At 36.0% G+C, this 23,076-nt stretch overlaps 1 protein-coding gene across 2 annotated transcripts in view; it reads right to left on the reverse strand.

Moving 5' to 3' along the window:
- IA-2 (tyrosine phosphatase IA-2) overlaps positions 1–23,076 on the reverse strand; it is an 842,823-nt gene that overhangs the window by 170,712 nt on the left and 649,035 nt on the right. For both annotated transcript variants that reach the window (XM_069821417.1, XM_069821408.1), the window contains exons 11-12: positions 21,084–21,211; positions 9,995–10,081 (exon numbers count right to left, since the gene is read on the reverse strand). In XM_069821417.1, coding sequence (XP_069677518.1) covers positions 9,995–10,081; positions 21,084–21,211 — 215 coding nt within the window. The remainder of the gene's footprint in view (positions 1–9,994; positions 10,082–21,083; positions 21,212–23,076) is intronic.

Below are 23,076 nucleotides of genomic sequence, written 5' to 3' on the forward strand. Positions count from 1 at the left end.
CCACTGAACTGCTCTATTGGGTCCGAAGTCTCGAAACCTGCATATTACAATAAATGCATATGAAATTCCCGAAATAAACATAAAATGAAACACGTACTCACCAATAATGTGACAGTTCCTGCTTATTCCCCTTCAACAAATTCATTCTCCTGTGAATGATAATGATAGCTGAACAAAAAAAGTTCGAAATATACAATTTTCTTGCACCAACTACTCTTTACCAATAAGAGTTGATGACACTCACTTTCTTCCATATGAAATTCACATGTACCAATTGCCCTTCTAATACAATGGTCAGTGTTGTTTTTAAATGTTTCGTTCGTGCTAATTAAACCTACCAATTTCTAACCATATCTAAGAGACAAACGAAAGTGTGCCTCGCTCCCTACGCTGCTTCAGACAACACAACATACAGCATTCAATCCTCGTGCCCACCAGTCAAACGTAATAGACTGTCATTGGATGGCGGAGAACCCACCCCCGCCTCTTTATCTCTCTCTAGCTCGTTCATATGGCATCGCAGGATGTAATATTACAGACTTCACCATATTTCAGGATGCTCTTTCGAATGGTGTATAAATTGTTTGGAAAATTTCTTAATACTGAATGATGTTTCATTGTAAGATAGATCTGACGCAGGTATTGTGGCAGGGGCTGTAGCTTTCGGCGTAAAATATTACAAACAATTTCGCAACCAAGACTATATAAACTATTATACATAACTGTGATTGATGAACGGAGAAAAGTAGGGCGTAGAAGATATCAGATGATAGACAACATTGACATACATGGATCCACTTATAATATTACTTATAAAATAACTCCGAATAATATCAAGTAATTATTTTTAGTGGAAATTATATCAATGACTTTCCAAAAACACGCTATGAAATTAATATTAGAGGGGAAAAATTCGCTCTGGCGCCGGGGATCGAATCTGGATCTTGGTTCTACATACCAACTACGCCGAAGTTCAATCCACAGCATCGGACCGAACCTCTCCCTTCCAGTGTTTTTCCCTTTGTTGCCTGACTCCAAGTTAGGCATCTATGTTGACATTTTATATTAAGTCAATTGCCATTATACAAGGAGCACACTCAGTTGAGTGATTTGGCGGCCGGAATTCCACAATAATATGCACAGTAGTCCGTACAGTAATATGCACTATTGTTCGAAGAATCTACGTAAAGATTATTATTTTTTTCGTCCAACAGAATACATCTGTTATGGTAACAATTAATATTAGTGGAGAAAAATTCGCTCCGGCGCCGGGGATCTCTTCTCTAATATTAATTGTTACCATAAGAGATGTATTCTGTTGGACCAGAAAAAATAATAATCTTTACTTAGATTCTTCGAGCAACAGTGTATATTACTGTGGAATCCCGGCCACCAAATCACTCAACTGAGTGCGCTCCTTGTATAATGGCAGTTGACTTAATATAACCCGTCTGAAGAATCATTGCAGACGCAGGTAGAGTAAGCTTGAACATAAAATGCGATCGATACTGCATTACGTCACCCTGTTCTGACGTACTATGCACAGCGCTGCAGTAAAGAAATCCCTCAGTTCAGTTCGTTCAGTCTGATAGTCGGTATTAGAAGTGTGTGTGTACACAAGAGCAAATGGAAACTCCGCCGAGACACTCGTCACGCGAAGTCTTACACTCGCAAAGCAGAAAGATTATATACAATGTGGTAAAATTTTATAAAGAAGAGAAAAAGAAAGGTCTTATCATTCCATTAACGAACGCTGTGAAAAGAACAGCAACGGTGGTCGGGAAGAGTGAAAGAACATGGCATATTATAGCTAAGAAGGTGAGGAAGCAAAGGGCATTGGAGGACAATTTTCAACTCCTGGTAAAAGCCGCCCACATCGAAAGAAACTTGTACTTGATGATTTTGAAAAATGTGTCATCCGCAGAACTTTTTTGGAGTTTTATTAGAAGAGAAAAGAAATTACGACCCTACGCAAGCTTCTGAATGCTGTTAAGGAAAAGATACAGTTTAATGGGGGGAAAAGATGCATTCTGGAGGCTGCTGAAATCTATGGGATACAAATTTAAGAAATGCAAAAACATGCGATATGTTTTAATGGAGCGGTCGGAATTGTTGCACGTAGTGCAACATGCCTGAGAATGCTAAAACAAAACGAAAAGGGGCAAAGAAGCCAATTGTTTATACAGATGAAACGTGGGTCCGTACTCATTATACTGTAAAAAATGTGTTGGCAGCATGATGAAGTGCAAGGTGTGCATGTAAACCAAAGTGTTGGGCAAAGGGCTATTGTTGTGAAATGGGATTCATCGAAGGGACCGAGTAGGTATACGACTCCAAATCTCAATCTGCAGATTATCATGATGAAAAGAACGGCGAAAATTATAATAAATAGTTAAAGGAACGTCTCATACCAAATCTGCCATCTGAGTGCATTGCTGTGTCAGATATCACACAGTACGAGAAAATAAAGTACCAACACTGGCCTGTAGAAAATCGGACATAATTTCATGGTTAAAAAATCAAAATCTCACTACAGACTCAGAATTACCCAAACGAGAATTAATAGAAATAGTTAGACAAAATAAGCCGCAAGCTGTATACACAGTGGACAGGATTTTAAAAGAACATGGGTTTACTGTACTCCGACTACCACCCTACCACTGCGACCTAAATAATAATAATAATAATAATAATAATAATAATAATAATAATAATAATAAAAACTTGTTTGGAATTTGGTTAAACAAAACATAGCATCTAAAAATGTTGGTTCCATTTCCCTGCCAGTTTTCAAACAAATGACAGCACAATCAGTAAGCAAAATCAGCAAAGACTGGATAAAATGCTGCCAACCTATTAAACATATCGAGGACGAATATTGGCGTCGTGACGCGTTAATGGAAGAGGAAGTTGAAAGGATAGTAATAAACATAGTCATTGTGAGTAGTGATGAAGAGTGTGATGAAGATGAGATGGATTGTGATAGGCCAGATAGCAGCACAGATACAGCAGACGAAGACAGTTCAACTGATAGTGCAGATGAAATTGAGACCTCTGCCTCGGGCATACAGCTACTTCTGGAATAAGGTACGTGTATATACCGTACATATGACAGAAAAAGTAAATTCAATTATGGTATTAGTAATTGTATTTGATTATGTTCATAACAGCTGTTGATGTTTTTATTGTCAGACTGTACCAACATTTCTCCAGCTGACTCGCCACGCATCGAGACTGAGCGGATCGCATTCACGACACACGAGCGCCCTCATCTGAAAGCTGCAATGTTTCATCAGACGGATTATATAAAATGTCAACATAGATGTCCAACTTGGAGTCAGGCCACAAAGGGAAAAACACTGGAGGGGAGAGGTCCAATCCGGTACTGTGGATTGAAATCCGGCGTAGCTCAAAGGTGGGAGCGCTTGGTACGTCGAACCAAGGACCCGGGTTCGATCTCCGGCGGCGGAGAGAATTTTTCTCCTGTAATATTAATTAGGAACATTAAATCCAGACGTTTGAGATGGGCAGGGCATGTAGCACGTATGGGCGAATCCAGAAATGCGTAGAGAGTGTAAGTTGGGAGGTCGGAGGTAATAAGACCTTTGGGGAGGCCGAGACATAGATGGGAGGATAATACTAAAATGGATTTGAGGGAGGTGGGATATGATGATAGAGACTGGATTAATCTTGATCAGGATAGGGACCGATAGCGGGCTTATGTGAGGGCGGCAATTAACCTCCGGGTGCCTTAAAAGCCATAAGTAAGTAATATTGTTACCATAACAGATGTATTCTATAGGACCAAAAAAATAATAATCTTTACATAGACACTATGAAATGTTTCATATAAAATAATTTTTATCTGAAAAAAAAAAAAACAAGAACGAGTAAGATTGTATTAAACTTTTTTGTTTGAAATATCTCAAAGAATAACCCCCTGAAATTAATGACATTACTTATGGTTCACCCTGTTTGTATATTGTATTTAACAAATTCATGATTGCAAAAGATACTTGTTCTTCATGTGAAGCAGTTTTATATTTTTCTGTACTAGCCTTTAGTATCAAATTTTCCTTTTATAAACATTACTCTCTAGATACGGACACTCCCTATTACGGACAAAGATAATTCCTCTGAAATGTCCGCTTAAAGAGATGTTTCACTGTGATTACCAGGGAAAGGGATTTGGAGTATTATAAAGAATGGTGAAACGCAGTATAGATATTCGTAGCTCACTGACTGTCAAGCGAGCTGCGTCACAGAGCATGGACGACTACAGTCCACTTCATACAAACTTACACGCAACGTCTGTAAATATATTTCAGAATAAACAAATGGAATAGTTTAATGACATATAGTGACCTACATACATAATCTGCATTTCTTTTTGAACTACATGTGCTTTTCTTGGCAACGCACAAGACACCAATAAACAACATTACAAATATACATAATTAAATATGAACCGCTGCATCTTCGCATGTCAGTGGACATATTGATGTTGATAGACAGTTGTCTTCTGCATGGAACTCGCCTCTGAATATGTAGATCCAAACGAAATGGCATTTTCAATTAATGCTATGCCTTGTTATAATAAATTGTAAATATTATTTTCAAATTTTCAAAATACAACTTTGCTCTGTTGCAAGGAAGGAAATTTTGTAACATGGAAAAACTCCGCTCTCCTTCTGCAGAGACAATTAGAGAGTACTTGAAACAAGATACGTCAATTAAATTCACATGTTGAATGACGTCATTGGGACACGTCTTTGTTAGTACATCTGAAATCCGACTAAGAATATCGTATCCATCATTTTTAATCAAAACTTTGTTCATTTTTTCACCAACACGTTTTCCTATTTCACCTTCTACTGCACTCAGTTTATTTACAATAGTCCCCATAATATTTATTTGCTCAACTAGTTCTACTCCTGACTTATCTAATTGAATAATGGCATCCGGTAAATATCCAAAATTTTACTTAATATCCGTGACTTCTTTCTCGATTGTTCTATTATTTAGCAGTTCCTGGCGTATTTGAATCGCAGCCGCGTCATCGGGATCGAAAGACTGGGCCACTTTCTTCACAGATTGGAGGTGATGTGCGTAATAATTGCAAGCTTCTAACCATGACCCCCATCTCGTAGGAACTGGACATGGGGGAAGCGACAATTTAGGGAATTGTTTCCTGAATTTTGATACTTGATCTGGAGGTTTTACAAATATAGTCTTTCAATTTTGTATTGTTAGTTGGTTTCACTTTCGGCAATGTACCTGCACTTCACTACTCTGAACTGCAAACCTGCACGTTGAAGTTCTTATGCGACAACTGTCCCGTTCACCTGTTGATGACGTGCAGAGAGCTGCGAGTATGTCATGGAGGGGAGGACTTGGTATAAAGGGTTGTAAACAAATGACTGTGTAGATGCCAATACTAGCTTTTACTACTCCAAATTCCGTTCCCTAGTGATTACAAATTACTCCGAAACGTAGAATTATCTTGGGTCAGTATTAAGGTGGTCACTTAATTTACTATACTACACTAATTTACTTTACTATTCTATGCTATTTTTTGTTTCAGTTGTGCCTTTCAGTTTCTTTTTTGTTTCAGTTATTGCTGCTATTTTGATTTGTTTGTTATGTAATATTTCATCTAATTCTTCTTCTTTGAGACTGATCCCTCTAACATTCCAGGTAGTGTATGTGAATATGTATAGATCCATTATTCAGTATCAAATTACTATTAGAAAAAAGAAGATAATTTAATTTAGAAACCCACACAGCATTTATCGATTTTGAAAAAGCTTTTGACAAGGTTCGAAGAGACCTTTTATTTGACATTTTACAAGAAAAAAATATACCAAATCTGCTATTACAAAACATAATAGAAATCTACACTGACAATAAAATAAGTGTCAAAATAAATAATCGCATATCCGAAAGAAAATATGTTAATAATGGAGTTAGGCAAGGTTGCCTATTATCTCCAACACTATTTAATATTTACATGAATGAAATCATTTCTAAATGGAACCAGATCTATACATCAGGAATCATAATAACCAGAACCTTAACATTAAATACCCTGCTCTTTGCAGACGATCAAGTTATAATTTCCAATTCAGAGGATAACTTACAAAGAGGACTATATACATTAAATAAAATATTATCAGATTTTGGGATGGAGATTTCAGCACAAAAATCAAAAGTAATGGCATTTTTGGGACAAGATCCAATCAGAAGTAAGATAACACACAATAACCAATGCCTAGAACAAGTACAAAATTTCAATTATCTGGGTTGTGAAATATCTTACCAAAATGAAAAAGATGTGAACAAGAAAATCACCAAATGTACACAAATTTTAGGAATAATAAATAATACATTAAAAGCTAAATTAGTGCAACATCAACAAGAATAAAAATATATAATACTCTAGCATTACCCTCCCTTTTATACGGAAGTGAGTTTTGGACATTAAGGAAAAGAGATATGAGCAGAATCAAAGCAACGGAAATGAAATTTCTCAGACGGACAGCAGGATATACTCTTTTAGATCAAAAAAGGAATGAACAAATATTGGAACAATATTAGAAGTAGAGTCAGTAGAAGAAAAAATAAACAGATACAAACTAAATCGGCTACACCATGTAAAACGAATGGACAATTCAAGAATCCCCAAAATGACGATGCAATATCAACCCAGAGGACATTGACGGTTAGGAAGACCCTTTAGAAGACTGCTAGATGGGGCCGAAACAGGTCTACATAGGCCTAATTCGTGACGGATGATAATGATGATGATTCTACACTATCTTAAGAAAAAAATGTGTTAATCTTTAAATATCCTTATTCACTACAAAGTACAGGGACATCATTTTATTTTTACTTCAATTCTTATTGTACCTGAGTTTTTTAATGTACTTCACTTCCACCCCTTTCTACTAATGAAGTTCAACCGTCCTGCACAGAGATCCAAGACCGCATATAGGCCTATAGTCATAGTAGCCTTACGGTCATAATAAACAGTACGTTCCAAAAATTTGTTCGCATTTTCCAGTGACGAAAGAGTTTTCAATATTGAATCATTTTCGCACAGGTACTGTCTTCCATTTGCCTACGTCGTATACCGGTTTGCCCCACCAGCTTTTATTCGCCAGGTAGTGACTGGGCTGTCTTAGCTCTTTTCTGAGAACATTAATTTCTGTTAGGAATTGGGCGTCTACGTAATATTATACAAATGTTTAAAATAGCTTAAATAAAAGGGGCTCGTTAAGTAATTAACTGTCACGTGATTTCCTCCCTTTCTACGACCCTACGACATAACCACTTGGACGAACAGCAGATAGTATGTCTGAGTGATTTTATCTTTTCGGATCGGGCAGAAGTGAAGATTGAATTTACAGTACGTAAGGTACTCTTTTATAGAGTAGGTACAGAATTATTTCAACATGAGTTACTAGTACGAAGGACGAAACTGGTAATTTGGATTAGGTACAATAGTCTATAGTGCAATAATATGTACAAGAACTGAAGCCTGTATCGAAATGAACGGCCACCATTTTAAAAATTTGTTTAAATATCCATATTATGATTATTTTTTAATTTAACTCCATTCTCTGTATTGTATGCTAATCTGCTGTAGACAGAATAATATACACTGCATAATGAATACGTCCACATGGACAGCTCAGTTCGTGATTAAAAACAATCATTGTCAATACTGTACTGTATTTTGATTAAACAAAAATCTAATGAAAATTATCAAACTCAAAAGCGCGATATTTCCTAGTTTACGTAAATGGATGAACTACTTTTCTTCCCTCCTATACCTAGTAAAGTGATTTGTTTGTATTTTACGCCAGTATCATCGAATTCTAGTCGTGGAAGGGGGTAGCAAACGGCGTTGATCCAGAGGTATAGCCAAGTTAATATTAAAAATGTTAGTAAAAATAAAATGATGTCCCTGTAGAAATTCTCACATACAATTTACCCCAAAAGAGAAGGGTTGGCACAGCAACCGAGTCGTTTCGCTGGTCTCAAATATACGCATAAATAAACCATAATTATATAAGAATTAATTTTATGTGAGTCTTCACAGAGTGTAATGCACTGGTGCATTATCACGCATTAACAGAATGAGAGCGGCTAAGTGAATTAGACTAGCTTTTTTCCACTGATTAGATTACTGAACTCTGTTCTGCCCGACAGAAAGGATCCTGATATTTATCCTCTGAACTTGAATAGTGCGTTTTAATTGGTTTAGAATAGAAATTCCTCGATAAGTTCATTAGTCTGGACTCGTATCTCTGAAATCGGGTTTACAGAGTTACAAATTTCACACGTGGACGTGTATAAAATAGACGGAGCATAGATTATAAATAGTTTCAGTAGTAGTGATACGTTATTTAACTACGATTTTAACTGAAAGGTTATTTTCACCGTCGAAATTCAACTTGGGCGAGGAATTGTAGTGAACTGACAACACAGCAAGGCTCCGCATACCAGAAGCAGCAACTGATAAAAAATGCTATGTTCTAATTGGTTCAGTAGGCTACTGCACAACGTTCAACTTTTTCGTAAAAAAACTTACCAGCAGAAATAACAACTGTCAACTGCAAGGTTACAATTAGAGTCCTGCATAACCAGTTTCGAAAGATAGAACAGACAGATTGCTACTGAACGCCTGACACTATAGACAATAAGGGAAGCTCTTCCGTCTGCGGAGTAGTCCAATGTTCGGTTTAACGAATGTCCGAGTCTCACTCGGTTGGACGGCTCTGGATCATGAAAGACAGATAATATTGAGCCATCCAGGAATTCCAAGAATCGTTGCAAGGACGCGATTATCATCGTGCACCTTTCAAATGATATTTCCTCCTCTCTCCTCATTGATTCAAGCACGCATCATGTAACTACAATCATTAGAATTGAGAGTGCTTTTATTTGTGTTAATAACTTGTTATTTCCCTAAAAACGATTTATTAGAGAAATAATAATACATCCACTTAGAATAATTAAAATACATAGGCTATATTAACAACTACTCTTCCAGAGGTAGCCTATGTGTTTTGAGTGTAAAGTATGAACGTTACAATAGTAAGTGTGTACATATTTGCTCTTCTCTATTGTACGTATTTGTAATTTATTTGAATCTTGTATTTGTTTAGACGTCAGATTTCATCTATGCATTACACTTATTTCCTTTGTTGTTATCGGTGTCAATTAGTTGATTTATATATTAGTTATGAAGATAAATGTACCAAAGTGTCCAATCAATTATAACTCTATTTCAAGCTAACTTATTTATGGCTTTTAAGGAACCCGCGGGTTCATTGCTGCTCTCACATAAGCCCGCCATCGGTCCCTATCCTGTGCAAGATTAATCCAGTCTCTATCATCATATCCCACTTCCTTCAAATCCATTTTAATATTATCCTCCCATATACGTCTCGGCCTTCTCAAAGGTCTTTTTCCCTCCAGTCTCCCAATTAACACTCTCTATGCATTTCTGGATTCGCACATACGTGCTACATGCCCTGCCCATCTCAAACGTCTGGATTTAATGTTTCTCATTATGCCAGGTGAAGAATACAATGCGTGCATCTGCGTTGTGTAACTATCTTCATTCTCCTATAACTTCACCCCCCTTATCCCCAAATATTTTCCTAAGAATGTCAAGCTAAGCTTTTTTTAATTAGGAAAAGTAAATTTCCATCAATTACTCCATTTGTGTAGTTACAAAGTGTCATCAGAGTTCCTGTATGGTGAAATGCGCTTGGTATTCTGTCCTCTATATCTGTGGTTCTGTCTAGCCAGGCGCAACCGCTTCAAGGCCGGATATTCGAACGAATGTCCAACCTCGCCGGTTGATCTGCAACCGGTCGAATATAAACCGGTTCTAAGCGCTGTTCTGCAGCACTCTGGTTACAACGGCCTGGGTAGAGTATTATGTTCCCATTAAAGTGAAAAAGCGTACAATTTCGCTTACCTGATATGGGTTAAATCTGAAGGTTCCAGTCCAAGTAGGTCCGCCACTACTTTGACGATGTGTGCGCCTTCCCTCCATGTCCGAATGCTGAAACACAAAATTTCATAATACATAATGCAAGCTTATGCTACGTCTGTGGCTCAAGTACTAACGCTCTGGTCTTCCATGCAGGCGGCCCGGTCCGATCCCCTGCCAGGTAGTAATGGAATTTCCTATTGGACAAAGGAGACGTTGCCATAGTGATTTTCTAGAGTCACTCCTGTTCCCCACTATCATTCCGCAAACTCTCTTCGCTTCCCCCCATTTCATCTATCATCTGCAATAGTAAAAATAGGTTGAGTTGAAATCTTGGGGATAGTTCGGGTTTCCGATGCTGATATAGGAAGGGCCTGTGGCTCAACACCATGGGGCTTCTCGTGTGTCGATAGGATCTGGGCTCTATCAGAGGCTGAACCAGGACGCGATGCTGATTCAGGAAGGGTTGGGGCTCCAGCCCCTAGGGATTATCAAGCTATTCGCCTACTTCTATCAGGGGCTGAGCAGGATAGAGCACCAGTGAGCGTCGGATTCATGAATGCCACCCGAAATACCTGTCGGACTTGGACAATCATCGCATAAAATTGGTGCGCTGTAAAAAGGGCATAACTCGCAAACTAAAAGTTTTGAGTAGAGCGAAATCAAATTTTCAAATTAATTTCAGAATCTTTATGATAAAATGGAAATCTGAAGCTCTACAACATTATGAAAGAGGAAATACATATGCCCTTTACACCATCTGAAGACGTAAATTGTTTGTATTCACATGGAGGTCATAACTCAAAAACAACCGAGCGAGTTGGCTCAGACAGTAACGTTTGAAACTCGCATTCGGTGTAGAAATTAGATCTGTACAAATGTAACATTGTAAAATTCCTTTGCAGAACGAAAACTTACATTTGTTCGGATCAAATTTCTACACATTTAAAGGACAAAACTAAAATCCTTTCACCGTTTATTATCATAATAGACCTACACTGCTCTCATAAATTGTCTGAGCATATTGGGAATTAAATCAATGGCTTTCCCAGAACAGACTATGAAATATTTTAAACAACTTTTTTCTCGAAAAGGAAGCAAAAACGAGCAAATTTGAAGGGCTCCCTGCAAAAAGTGAGTGGCTCCACTTTTTGGCCCAATTAATGTTTTGCTTGTTTCATACGTTACAAAAACATGCCCGATCTTTTAATGTTATAACGGTGTGATTCCAAGCATTTTGTAGTAAATTATAGTGAAATTGCAGCTGAACTCGCAATCGTTTCGTTGTAAAAAGAAGTTAGCTCCAGGAACTTTACGTTCTGCAAAGGAATTTTACAATGTTAAATTTGTTAGCATCAAATTTCTTCACATTTAAAGGACAAAACTATTTCTTTTCAATCACTTCTTACCATAACACACTGTTCTTTTAAACTGACTGAGCATATTGGTAATTAAATCAATGGCTTTCTCCAAAACACGCTATGTAACGTTTCATATAAAACAATTTTTATCTAGAAAATGAAGCAAAAACGATAAAAATTGTATTAAACATTTTTGTTTGAAACATCTCAAAGAGCAACCCCCTCAAATTACTGTAATAACATTACTTACGTTTCACTCTGTATATAAAATATACTGTAGTATATTATATATGCTAGTTTTGTGTTGTATTCATAGTTTATGACATTCGCACAATATGTAGACAATTGAAGGGTTCAGAACCATAGTGGGCCAAGTGCCATTTACTAAAACCGTAGAAAACAAGGATTAAAATGAAGTTATTACCATAATTCAATGGAATCATATAGCAAGTAATATAAAGTATACACATTCAAACTAAATGATATGTCAATCTTCATTAAACTATGGTATTCACTTAATTTTAACCATGATTTCTCCGTTTTTAATAAATGGCGCTTGGCCCACTATGACTCTGAACCCTTCAATTATACCTAATTTCATTGCAAAAAGGGACTAGCTCTATTATTTGTTTATATTTCACCTCCGTAAACTGCTGATTGTAATAAATGATTGAGTGGTAAAATGAAACTCCTAGGTTCCTAGGACGATTCCCGGACATTTTCCTGAACATGCATTTTCCCGAATACAAAATTCTCGAATCTACATTCCCGACAGATATTTTCTAAATTTATTTGATTTCCATTTTCTCGATTTATTTGATTTCCATTTTCCTGATAATACAGTAGTGTATATTACCACACAAATTTATTTAATATCATTTATGTTATAATTAATATAATATAATTATGATATAATGAATTACACTATCTCTTTACAAAGTGAAACAATATCCAAGTGTCCTCAGGTAATCGAGGTGTCTGCTATCGGCTGCATAGGTGTGATAATCCTGCATGATAATTCGTATTCATGTTTGAAGTTGTAGCCACTCTCTCTGCGGCTGGCCCTTTCAGTACTTGCAGGTTATTAGACTTTCCAGAAGTAATCGCTGGCGCAGAACATTCTTTGGGACATACTTTAGCACAATCCCAGATATTTTTCTACAGCCGCACTCTTTCTCTTTAAATATATGTAACCTTCCAGTAAAAGCTTTTTACCTCCTCACGCTCAAGTTATAATTATTGTAGCTTCATTTGCCATGTTTCTCATAACATAAATTTAATAAATTTGTTTGACTAAATGTAGTTGTAATTTTTTTGTTTCCTGGCAACATGTAGCGATTGCCAGTTCATGTCTTTTACTGTAGTTTTTGTATTTTTTTTCTTGGCAACGTGTAGTGATTGTCAGTTCATGTCTTTTACTGTTCGGGAATTTCTCGTATAATATATTCGGGAAACTTAACAGTAAATAAAATTCGAGACCGTGGTTTCGGGAAACTAGCATTCGGGAATGCGGATTTGAAAAAAATGAGTGGGAACGACCTAGGATATACTCAGAGAAAGGAAAGAAGCTCTGTGAAAATTTGATTTTTAGAATGTTCTTGTTGTGTTTCACAACTTTGTAAAAGTGGAGCAACTTCCTTTCTGCAGGGAACCCTTCAATTGTATTTAACTTTTCTGTTTGAAATATCTCAAAGAGCAAGCCCTCTGAAATTAATGACAGTTCCAGTTTACTAATGCGCTTTACCTAACTGCAGTTTTTAGATTACTAGTTAAATAAAAGCGCAGTATCCGTTTAAATATTGTTTTGGAGCACAGTGCACAAAAGTGGACAATGAAATGAATAGGCATTGACTAAACTGGTATATATATATTCTTATTAGAGAACCTCGCCGTCCTCTATTGAATATTGTGTAATCAGTAGTCATCACGTAGATACTTATTAATGGAAAAAAATCGTTCTGGAACGGGGAATCGAACCCAGGATCCCGAGCTTGGCGCGCTGAGTGCTCTTACCATCTGAGCTATGCCGAGACCCGATCCACATTGCTGGCCGAACTGTTCTCCTTTGTATCGTCAATGCAGGTAGTAGGCCATTGACGAAAGAAAGGAGGACAGTTCGGCTGGCAGTGTGGATCGGGTCTCGGAATAGCTCAGATGGTAAAAGCACTCAGCTCACCAAATTAAGAGTCCTGGGTTCGATTCCCGGCGCCGGGACAAATTTTTCTCCATTAATAAGTGACTAAACTGGGACAAAGCAAATTAGAAGAAAAGGACACATCTAGACTAAAAGGCTCAACGTCGCTTAGTGAGCATTATTTGTACACAGAAATGGAACAATAAGGGTAACATTTGTCTTTTAAAAGAAAACTAAAGGAAGTAAAATGTAACCACTGCAAAGTTATGCGGAGGCATCTGACTCAGTATTAAAATGTCATCTGATGTAGAATAAAATTGAGGACATCACCCGAATAAGGGCGTATACAACAAAATGTAGTTCTGATATAAACTAATTTCAATGTTTGTAAGCTGTCAGGTTCATCATAGTTGCGTCGAAAAAGTTTTTCATTACTGTTAAATAGTTTCGAGGACATTTAAAATAAAATTATTGAAACATAACAGCAAATAGTATGTTCTGCTATTAGTAAATAAATATCATATAGAACTCTGTATACGCCCTTTTTTCGGCGACAATATGTTTTAGTACTGCTTTTAATTATTCTGATGTTCTAGGTGTCTAACTTTGCATGAAAATTAATTATGTATGGGAACGTCTCGTACTTTAATAATTTTGTCTTAAAAAGTAAAATAAAATAAATTCAACAAAATAAAATATACATTTACCATAACATACTAAGTAAAAATATTGAATAATTACACAAGTAGGCCTACAAAATACATAACATTTTTAGTTTATGGTTTTCTTGTCTTTATGTCTTTTTCTTCTTTATACATCATCACTATTGTTGCTAGAGTCATCTTCACCATTGTGTGATGATATTCCGACTTCATTCAGCATTGAGTTCTGCCAACTTTGGCCATATTCATCTGAAAACTGTAAGAGATCTCTTCATCCTCCGCTTGGAGGGTTCCAAAGGCACTGAGTTCATTTGTGTTGGACTCAAAAAATTTTCATCTGCGACACTTCCATTACCGTCTTCCAAGTCTTGAAGAAAACAAATGATACAGATTATGAGGTTCAAGCTGAAAATATCCCTGATGTAGTGTACTGCAGTTGTTTATACTTTTGTATCATGATTGTATGAGGACGATTTAAGTGTGTACCCGTTTTATAATTGAGGATGTCACTTGAAACCAGTTTATTCTGAACTGTTGTTAATCGTTGCTCTGAAATTTGCAATAGACTCAATAGAAAGTTTTGACATAGTTTTTTTTACCCCCATTATAGAAAACACTATATTTCCAAACATTATCTTGAAAGACTGAAGCTTCTAAGTTTTTAGATTCACTCTTTCAAGGTAAGAAGTGATAAAATGATATTGCTCTAATTTCGAATCCATGTCCCAAAAGCGTTTAAAAATAGACAGTTGATCGTCCTTTGAAATTTCATGTGTACACATTTTCATACATAATATTTTTACAGGTGTAAATGAATTCTCTTCCATTTCTTTGCCTGTATAAGTTGTGTATGACTTGCCACTGTTTCTATTAATTTTCGTTTCTTCGGTTTTCCATTTAGTTTTCTCACAAGCTTCTTTATTCCAATATTTTCAGTCATGATCCACTGCTGCAACTGACAACCTCAAGTAGGCCTAAACATGGAATATTATCCTACTACAGTACGGCTTGCACAGCATGTGACTGCCGCTGTAGTAGGTGTGTTCGCTCGTTGAACATAAACATGCAACATTGTGTCCTGTGTTACGTATTGAAGCTAGACTTACGAAAATTTACTACAGTGTACTATACGCATTCAACTATTTAATCCCTTGATCGTCAGAAAACGGGCGTTTAAAGTATACGCCGGTATTCGAGCGAAGTCCTCAATTATAGATAAGAATACAGTTTCCGCATGCAGACAAGAGTTTCAACACCCGTTAATTTTCCGTTGAAGATTCCAAGAATTTTAACTTGATTTAATCTCGTTTACCGAGCCTTCGAGTGAAATAGGCCTACTAACTCAAAGGGCTATATATCGTAAATACCATAGCTTTGTGCAATAATATGTATGCCATTTTTAGAGTGACTGTACTGTGCATGAGTTTCAGGAATTTGTGTGAGATATTGAAAACACAGTCAACAGAGTTCAATGGAAGTTTGTCACCATGGGAACTATCTTTATATTGGTGTAACCTAAGCAACGATAGGGTATGGAATTTGAAACATAAAAGGTAATAAATCTATACGGAGAAATTCTGTACAGTAGAAACAGATAAAAAGTGATTTTAATAAAAACAAATTTTTCTGCACTTATCATTACAGATCCCATATTCTGTACACAAAGTTCGTGGAATTTATAATACAAAATGTGTGCTAGAATCAGAAAGTTTTGAATATGAATTAAGATTTTAGAAATGAGATAAGATAAAGAAAGAAAATAGTGCAGATTAACTAAGTATATTCAATTCAATTCAATTCAATTCAATTTATTAAGCCATTAAACATACAGTGATAGACTTCGTCACAAATACAAAAGTGGAAAAAACATACAATTGAAAATACGCATATAATTGAAATCAGTAAAGTTTAATTAGAATGAAAACACAAAAAATTTAAAACTTTAAAAATTAATAAAAACAACTTCACACTTAATGTATTATTTGTAACTAAATGTAAATAATTTTAGTTATTAAAAAACAATTTCGTATGAATTTATGTTAAGAAACTCATCTACACAGTAGAAAGCATTAATTAAAATCCAATTATAAAATCTAGTTTTGAAACTATTGATTGGTAAGTTATAATATTGACTGGGAAGCTTATTATACAGGGTTTTTCCGAGGTGGTGTTACAAACTTTCAGGGGTGATGGCGAAGGGCACATCTATCAATTTGAGATAAGGAACCTGGTCCGGAAATGACAGAGTCGAAAGTTACAAGCAAAAATAGTTGTGTGGAAATGAAATAATTTTATTCCTCTGTACATCTTATTTATGTGTATTTATCTGTACATCTTACACATACTATATTCATCTGACGTTGTTTACGTTTTCTACTTACAGTATTCCATTCAGTGCGCTGTCTGAGGGATGGGGACAGGAAACTACACTAAAGCAATGCAGATAGCGTAATGTGTAACGGACATGGTCTGTCCTGATATGCACGTCTGTAGACAGCAGTGTATGTGTACAAGTTGCAGTGTCCAGTGTCCTAGTGAAATGGAGGGGTACACGAAAGAGGAATAAGCAGAACTGATTTTCGAATACGGATGAGGCAATGGGAACAGTAGACAAGCTCACAGTTTGTATTGGGCAAGTACCCACGTAGGAGACATCCGGCCCATACCATCTTTCCACGACTGTTCCAAAGGTTAAGAGAAGGAGGGCACGTGGTGCCAAATTACAATTCCATTTCCACACAACTATTCCGGACCATGGTTCCTTTTCTCAAATTGATACATGTGCCCTTTGCCATCATCCCTGAAAGTTTGTAACACCACCTCGGAAACAACCTGTACAATTTCATCCCCTTGACAGAAAAACTAGTCTTGTGTAATCTATATTCGCTTAATGATAAAATGCATTAATACAATTTAATTTCTAAGCTAAACCATACGTTACAAGAAATGTTTTGACATATGTCAGTAATAACAGTCTTTTAGTTTTTATAAATTTCGGGAATTCCACTTATACACTCATTCTTTAAAATTTATCACAAATAAAAATCGCACATCGTATCCTCGAAATTTATTCAAAAGATTTCGAAATTAAAAAAAAATTTTGAAAGCCCTATAGTATTCGTGTCTCCACAAACAGATAAATCTAAAAGTGTAAATTTACAAACTCAAAACTTCTACCAAATATTTCAACAGATTGATTAAATTTTACGTGAATATCACAATAATTTGAATTATTGATTTCAGGATGAAAGTTACAGTTAAAACCTCTATGGTAATCATGTATTCACAAGAACAGAAATCTGGAAGTATAAATAACTCCAAAATTCATGTAAAATGTAAAACATTAGCGCGTGAATGAAATAGACTTTGGATACAATCCAGTGGCGTTCCCTTGGAAAACTTCTACATCGGCAATGAGTAGAAGAGGAAGCGAGTGAATAATAAAATACAGAGTTAGAAATTTTCTACATTGTTACCATACATAAAATGAATTATTGCCTGATTATAAACAGACCATTTAAACGTTTTAAATTTATTTTGAACAAATTTTGGGATTTTAAATTTGTACGTCCAGATTTCTCTTGTTGTAAAGACATGATCATAGAAGTTTTAATTGCTACTTTCATTTTGAAATCTTGTTAGAACTGTTCATGAAAATAATGGCATTACTTTGATTCCAATCTACTTCTCTTAAATCGTACTTAAACTACGGTTGTACCATTTTCGTTAACATCTGTTGGTATGAAATCTCCTGATTCGCTCTTGTATTTAAAAATTTATACATTCAATTTTATTGTTCTTCTAATAAATGTAACTGTCTTATTCTAAATGAATCTCCTCAGGTTAAGTAACTTGGAATAATAATCGACCAACACTTACGTTAGGATAAATATGTTTTTCTTCTTTGAAATAGGTTAATAAAAATTTTTCACTCTTTTGTTATCGTTCTCGTACAATATTTAAACTTTAACCATGGAACTCATTGTAATCACAAGAGAACGTATTACCCTACAATATATCTGCAGTGCTTGGGAAAAGTGACATAAGTCAGTTTTCACAAATCTTTTTTGATAATTTATTGACAACTTACACTGGTTTATGTCGATTTGATTTTTTTTCTGTATGAATTATTATAATGGGAGGAATACCTATGTATTTTTTTCCAAGCGAACAGATGTTTCGTAAGTTGTCAATAAATTATCAAAAAAGGTTTGTGGAAACTGACTTGTGTCACTTTTTCCGAGCACTACAGATATATGAACAGTGTCATATTCCAGCTAGAGTTGCGGAATACAGATAGTTTTTGTTGATTATCTCAAAAATATGTTTTCTGATTTACGCCCTTCTTTCATCTAACCTCTCAGTTCAAGCCCTAAAAATCACGGATAGGACTGTAACACTGTAAGAAACATGCCCCCCGAAAATACCTTCATCAAATGATCATATTCCGATATACTGTATCACGGTCAAACTATAATGGAGGAGGAGGTAAATGATGTCCCCCATAACCCCGTTATATGGTTTTGCTTTGTCCCCCCTCCCCAAGGAAACGGTTTTCTCTCCGCCTATGCTTCTATACTTGTTGGATATAGAATAAATATAAAATAAATAAAATTTAAAATTGCGTTTGGTGGCAATATGTAAAAAAAAAAAAACGATGATGTGTATTTTATACAGTAGATTATTATTGTACTCTTACATGACTTATATTTTTGATAATTGAAAGGTTCAGAGCCATAGTGGGCCAAGCGCCATTTATTAAAAATGGTTAAAGTTAAGTCAATACCATAGTTTAATGAAGATTGACATATCATATAATTTTAATGCATGCTTTATCTTAGTTGCTATATGTTTCGTTAAATTATGGTAATCACTTAATTTTATCTCTTGTTTTCTCCGTTTTTAATAAATGGCGCTTGGCCCACTATGGCTCTGAACCCTTCAATTACTGTATAGTGCAAATACAATAATTACAATGATCAGATCACTCAACGATTAGTCCAAACACCACTTCAAAGTGCATAATTAGGAAATAAGTTGGTCTGATATCACCTTGCAACAATGATGCCCCCACCACTCGGCCGCAGAGGAATCAATTACAGTAATAAGCTGAGAGATAGCAAATCAGAGCAATCCCAATAATGGACCACATAAGACAGACCGCATCACTGTGGCTGAACAATACTTGCTCGCTCCCAACTTTAACTAATCAATCCAATTCACTGCTTTCTCAGAATTGCGGTAACCTTATCAAGCCTCATCACAGAGCTGACTCTCCGCATTCTCCTACGTGGTCAGATCGTTGTATAGGCTTCTATTCGCCTCTCATCACTGTCTTATAATAACTTTTTTCTACTGTACTTTCATACTAAAAATTACTTATTTACAGTGTTCATTTCGAAGCAGGTTAATTTATTTAGAAACGTTACATTTCAATGTCATTGACGATATGGAACTCTCTCCAATTAAATTTATTTGAACGATTGAAGACCTAACAATCTAAGGCCCAATTGTATAAAAGTCCCTGACTAAAGATCAATTTTGATCGAAGATCGGAAAGTGAACTGAGTTCAGACACTTCTTCTATTGTATAAAACTTTTCTGCGATCAAATTACCTAGGTTCAAATGCAATCTAAGTTCACGTGAAAAGAACTTGGCAACATCGCATAAACAGGTGAAGTATGTGATGGGCGGGCCACGTTGTACAAGTTTGTTCAGTGTAACCAATGTAGCGACTTTAACTCTTTTTCGACGACAATTTCTTTTAACTTTTATATTGCTTAAATAGGGATTTAGCGACCTTTTTAGCACCTCATAGTGACAAAATTTAATCTTTCTTGGTTGATAATAAGAAATCTAGCGACTTTCCAACTACTTTATGGCGACTTTCCGCACACTCTGTTGGAGACACTGGTTTGTTTTGTGCGTTGTAAATAATGGCGGACAATAAGAAGAAGATTGACCGTTTTCCAAATTGTTATCATGTTATGATGCTTGATACTGCTAAACATAATAAAGCTTTATAAAACGACAATTTTCGTTTAGTAATACAGTTAATTGAAAATTTATGAATGTACCTATCATATCCATTATTAATAATTAATTAATTATAATTAATGGTTATAAACATAATATAGTTATAGGTTATGTTATTTGATACTGCTGAACACGATAAAGCCTTATAAAATATAAGAATGTTTGTATATTAAGGCAAGAAATTGAAAACATATATTACCATATGTATTAATATTAATAACAATGGTTATTCTTTTTGCACAGTCTGCCACTCGTATATTTCAAACAGAAAAAAAATAACTGACCTTGGATCATCTAACTTAATCGAAGAAATTTCTTCAGTAAAAGTTGACTTTAGTTCAAGACAAATTAATCTCAGATTAGACTTTATACAAAAGAAAATTCCAAGTTCAGCTAGAACGAGGATCAATTTAACCTCTGATCTAAGATTAAATGATTTATACAATCGGCCCTAAATCTGCTAAGTGTCAATTTTTCTAATTTAATTTTATTCAATTTAAGGGAGGAACATCCATATGAGAATATCACACTAGATTAGCTTAAATTAAATTATGGTTTATTTAACGACGCTCGCAACTGCAGAAGTTATATCAGCGTCGCCGGTGTGCCAGAATTTTGTCCCGCAGGAGTTCTTTTTATATGCCAGTAAATCTGCTGACATGAGCTTGTCGCATTTAAACACACTTAAATGTCATCGACCTCGGCCGGGATCGAACTCGCAACCTCGAGCACAGAAGGCCAGCGCTATACCAACTACGTTATCGAGGGCGATTTATGCAAAATAATGCTGTGAAACGTATGCTACAAAAGACTGCTAATACTGCTAAAATTCTGTGCTGAATTCTAAACGTGAAGTGAAGATCAATAAGATTCAACTTACCCGTCTTTGAAGCCTACATAGGCGTAGGTTGTGTCGACAATATCGTACTGCCCAGACTCCGATGTTGGCTCCAATGCATCGATATTCTTCAGTTCTTTCTTCTGGTATGAAATATGAGACGGATGTTCCTGAAACAGACGATTTAATTCATTACAAGTTACGGATAAAATCCTGTCTGTTTACTAGGAAAGAAATGCAAGAACTAAAGCAACGGTATTTTGGAGCAAAAATACAATTTACACTCAAATAATGGAACGAATACAACAGTTAAATTACCGCATTTTTCGAATACCCCGCGCACTTTTTTCTCCCCCGAAATATACAAATAAAAAGTACGGGTGCCCGGTTTATTCTAAATGAAGTTGACAACAATGTCCGATTTTCCTGCCGCGCAAATCCTAAGGCGGCAGCGCACAGTGTTGCCAAGTCACCGGTTTTGTAACAATCTGGTAATTTCAGGACTATGGCCAGCTACTGAATTTTACCGTCAGCGGCTATCTATTTATTTGGCGTTTTTTGATGATTCCGGCAGAGGGAGATGATATATTTTAAGTTTGTCTTAATGTAATTCTTTTTACGTAAAATATATTAGTAAAACAAATTTATAAATTGTTTTACGTAGTTTAAGACACAGATAGTACAAATGATAATCCCGTCGTAAATGTTGATCTATAATAATACCTAGGTATTTTACTTGGTTTGATTTTTCTTATTTTTGAGCATCTACAAATTGCTAACTTAGAACAATAAAATTACTGTCATGGACAACTAAATTTTTATTTAGATTCATGGAAAACAAATCTGATTTATTTATAATAAACGTATTAACGTAACCGAGCGGGCTAGCGGCGTGGTAGAGGGCTGGCCTTGTATCCGGGAGGTCTGGGGTTCGATCCCAGGAGCCGGCACTCGTAACTGAGGTTTTCATGGTTTCCTCAGTTATTTCCAGGCAAATGCCGAGATTGTACCTCTTGAAAGACCAGCCACGGACGGCGATCCTTCCCTTAATCCTTTCATATGTGTGAGTGAATGCTCTGTAATGTCTTAAATGTTTGTGTTGTATCGGAGGTGGCCCTGGCATTGAGCTGATCCCTCATCCTGGGAGGCCCTCCATGTCCTTGTGTGGTCAAAAAATATGTATGTGATCCATAGATTAATTCCTCTCCCGACAGGTCGCGGCCCTGTAAGGCCCGGGTGGCGTGGGTCGTGTAATAAGAACCCAAAAGGGAGAGGTTAAACTAAGGGAAAGAAGAAGAAGGTATTAATGTAGTTTTATCACTACTGAGCGAGAGAAGATTTGTATTCAGCCATTTTTAATTGAGTTAAGTAATAAATAATAATTTAAAAACAGTATCTTATCACGAACTATTTTCATAATAAACACGACACGAATATATCTCTTCTGTTTAGGAACATACAAGTCGGGTAATGAAAGAGAATCATCTCGTGAGTTGCAGGATTGTACATCATCCCTCCTGTACAAGGATGAAGATGATTTTGTATAGAATAGACTAAATTCCTAAAACTGTATAGTTTGTCTTTCAAATTTGGAAGCGATGTGTTAAAAAAATACGTCGTAAGTCGTCTGACTTTTGATGCCATATGAAGTTTGTTTTGTCGTGAGAGTACTGATAAGAAATAAAAGCTGCCGAATATCATATGAGCCGTTCAGAGGAAAAATGGTGTGTCAAAATTGAGTAATGAGGTTTAAAGTAAAAATTCTGTGAAATACAGCGCAAAGTAGCAATTAATACTGGGTGTTCATTTCAAAGTGTGTCATGACGTCACTGTTGTTGGGTCACCGATTTGAAGCGAGTTTCAGTTTATATGTTAGAGAAGTTGCCTATTATTTAAGGCGTTCTTCAATCTGAACTTGAGAACGTGTACGGTATAACTTGAACGTCGTAGCAACAGATGGCGGTCTGTACGGTCTGTGTGCTACCATAACCTCTTTCGAACTGTGTTTTGCGCCGGCAAGTCGTACTCAGGGTAT

The sequence above is a fragment of the Periplaneta americana genome, chromosome 1 (genome assembly GCF_040183065.1).
Source record: "Periplaneta americana isolate PAMFEO1 chromosome 1, P.americana_PAMFEO1_priV1, whole genome shotgun sequence".
In the NCBI taxonomy this organism is placed as follows: domain Eukaryota; kingdom Metazoa; phylum Arthropoda; class Insecta; order Blattodea; family Blattidae; genus Periplaneta; species Periplaneta americana.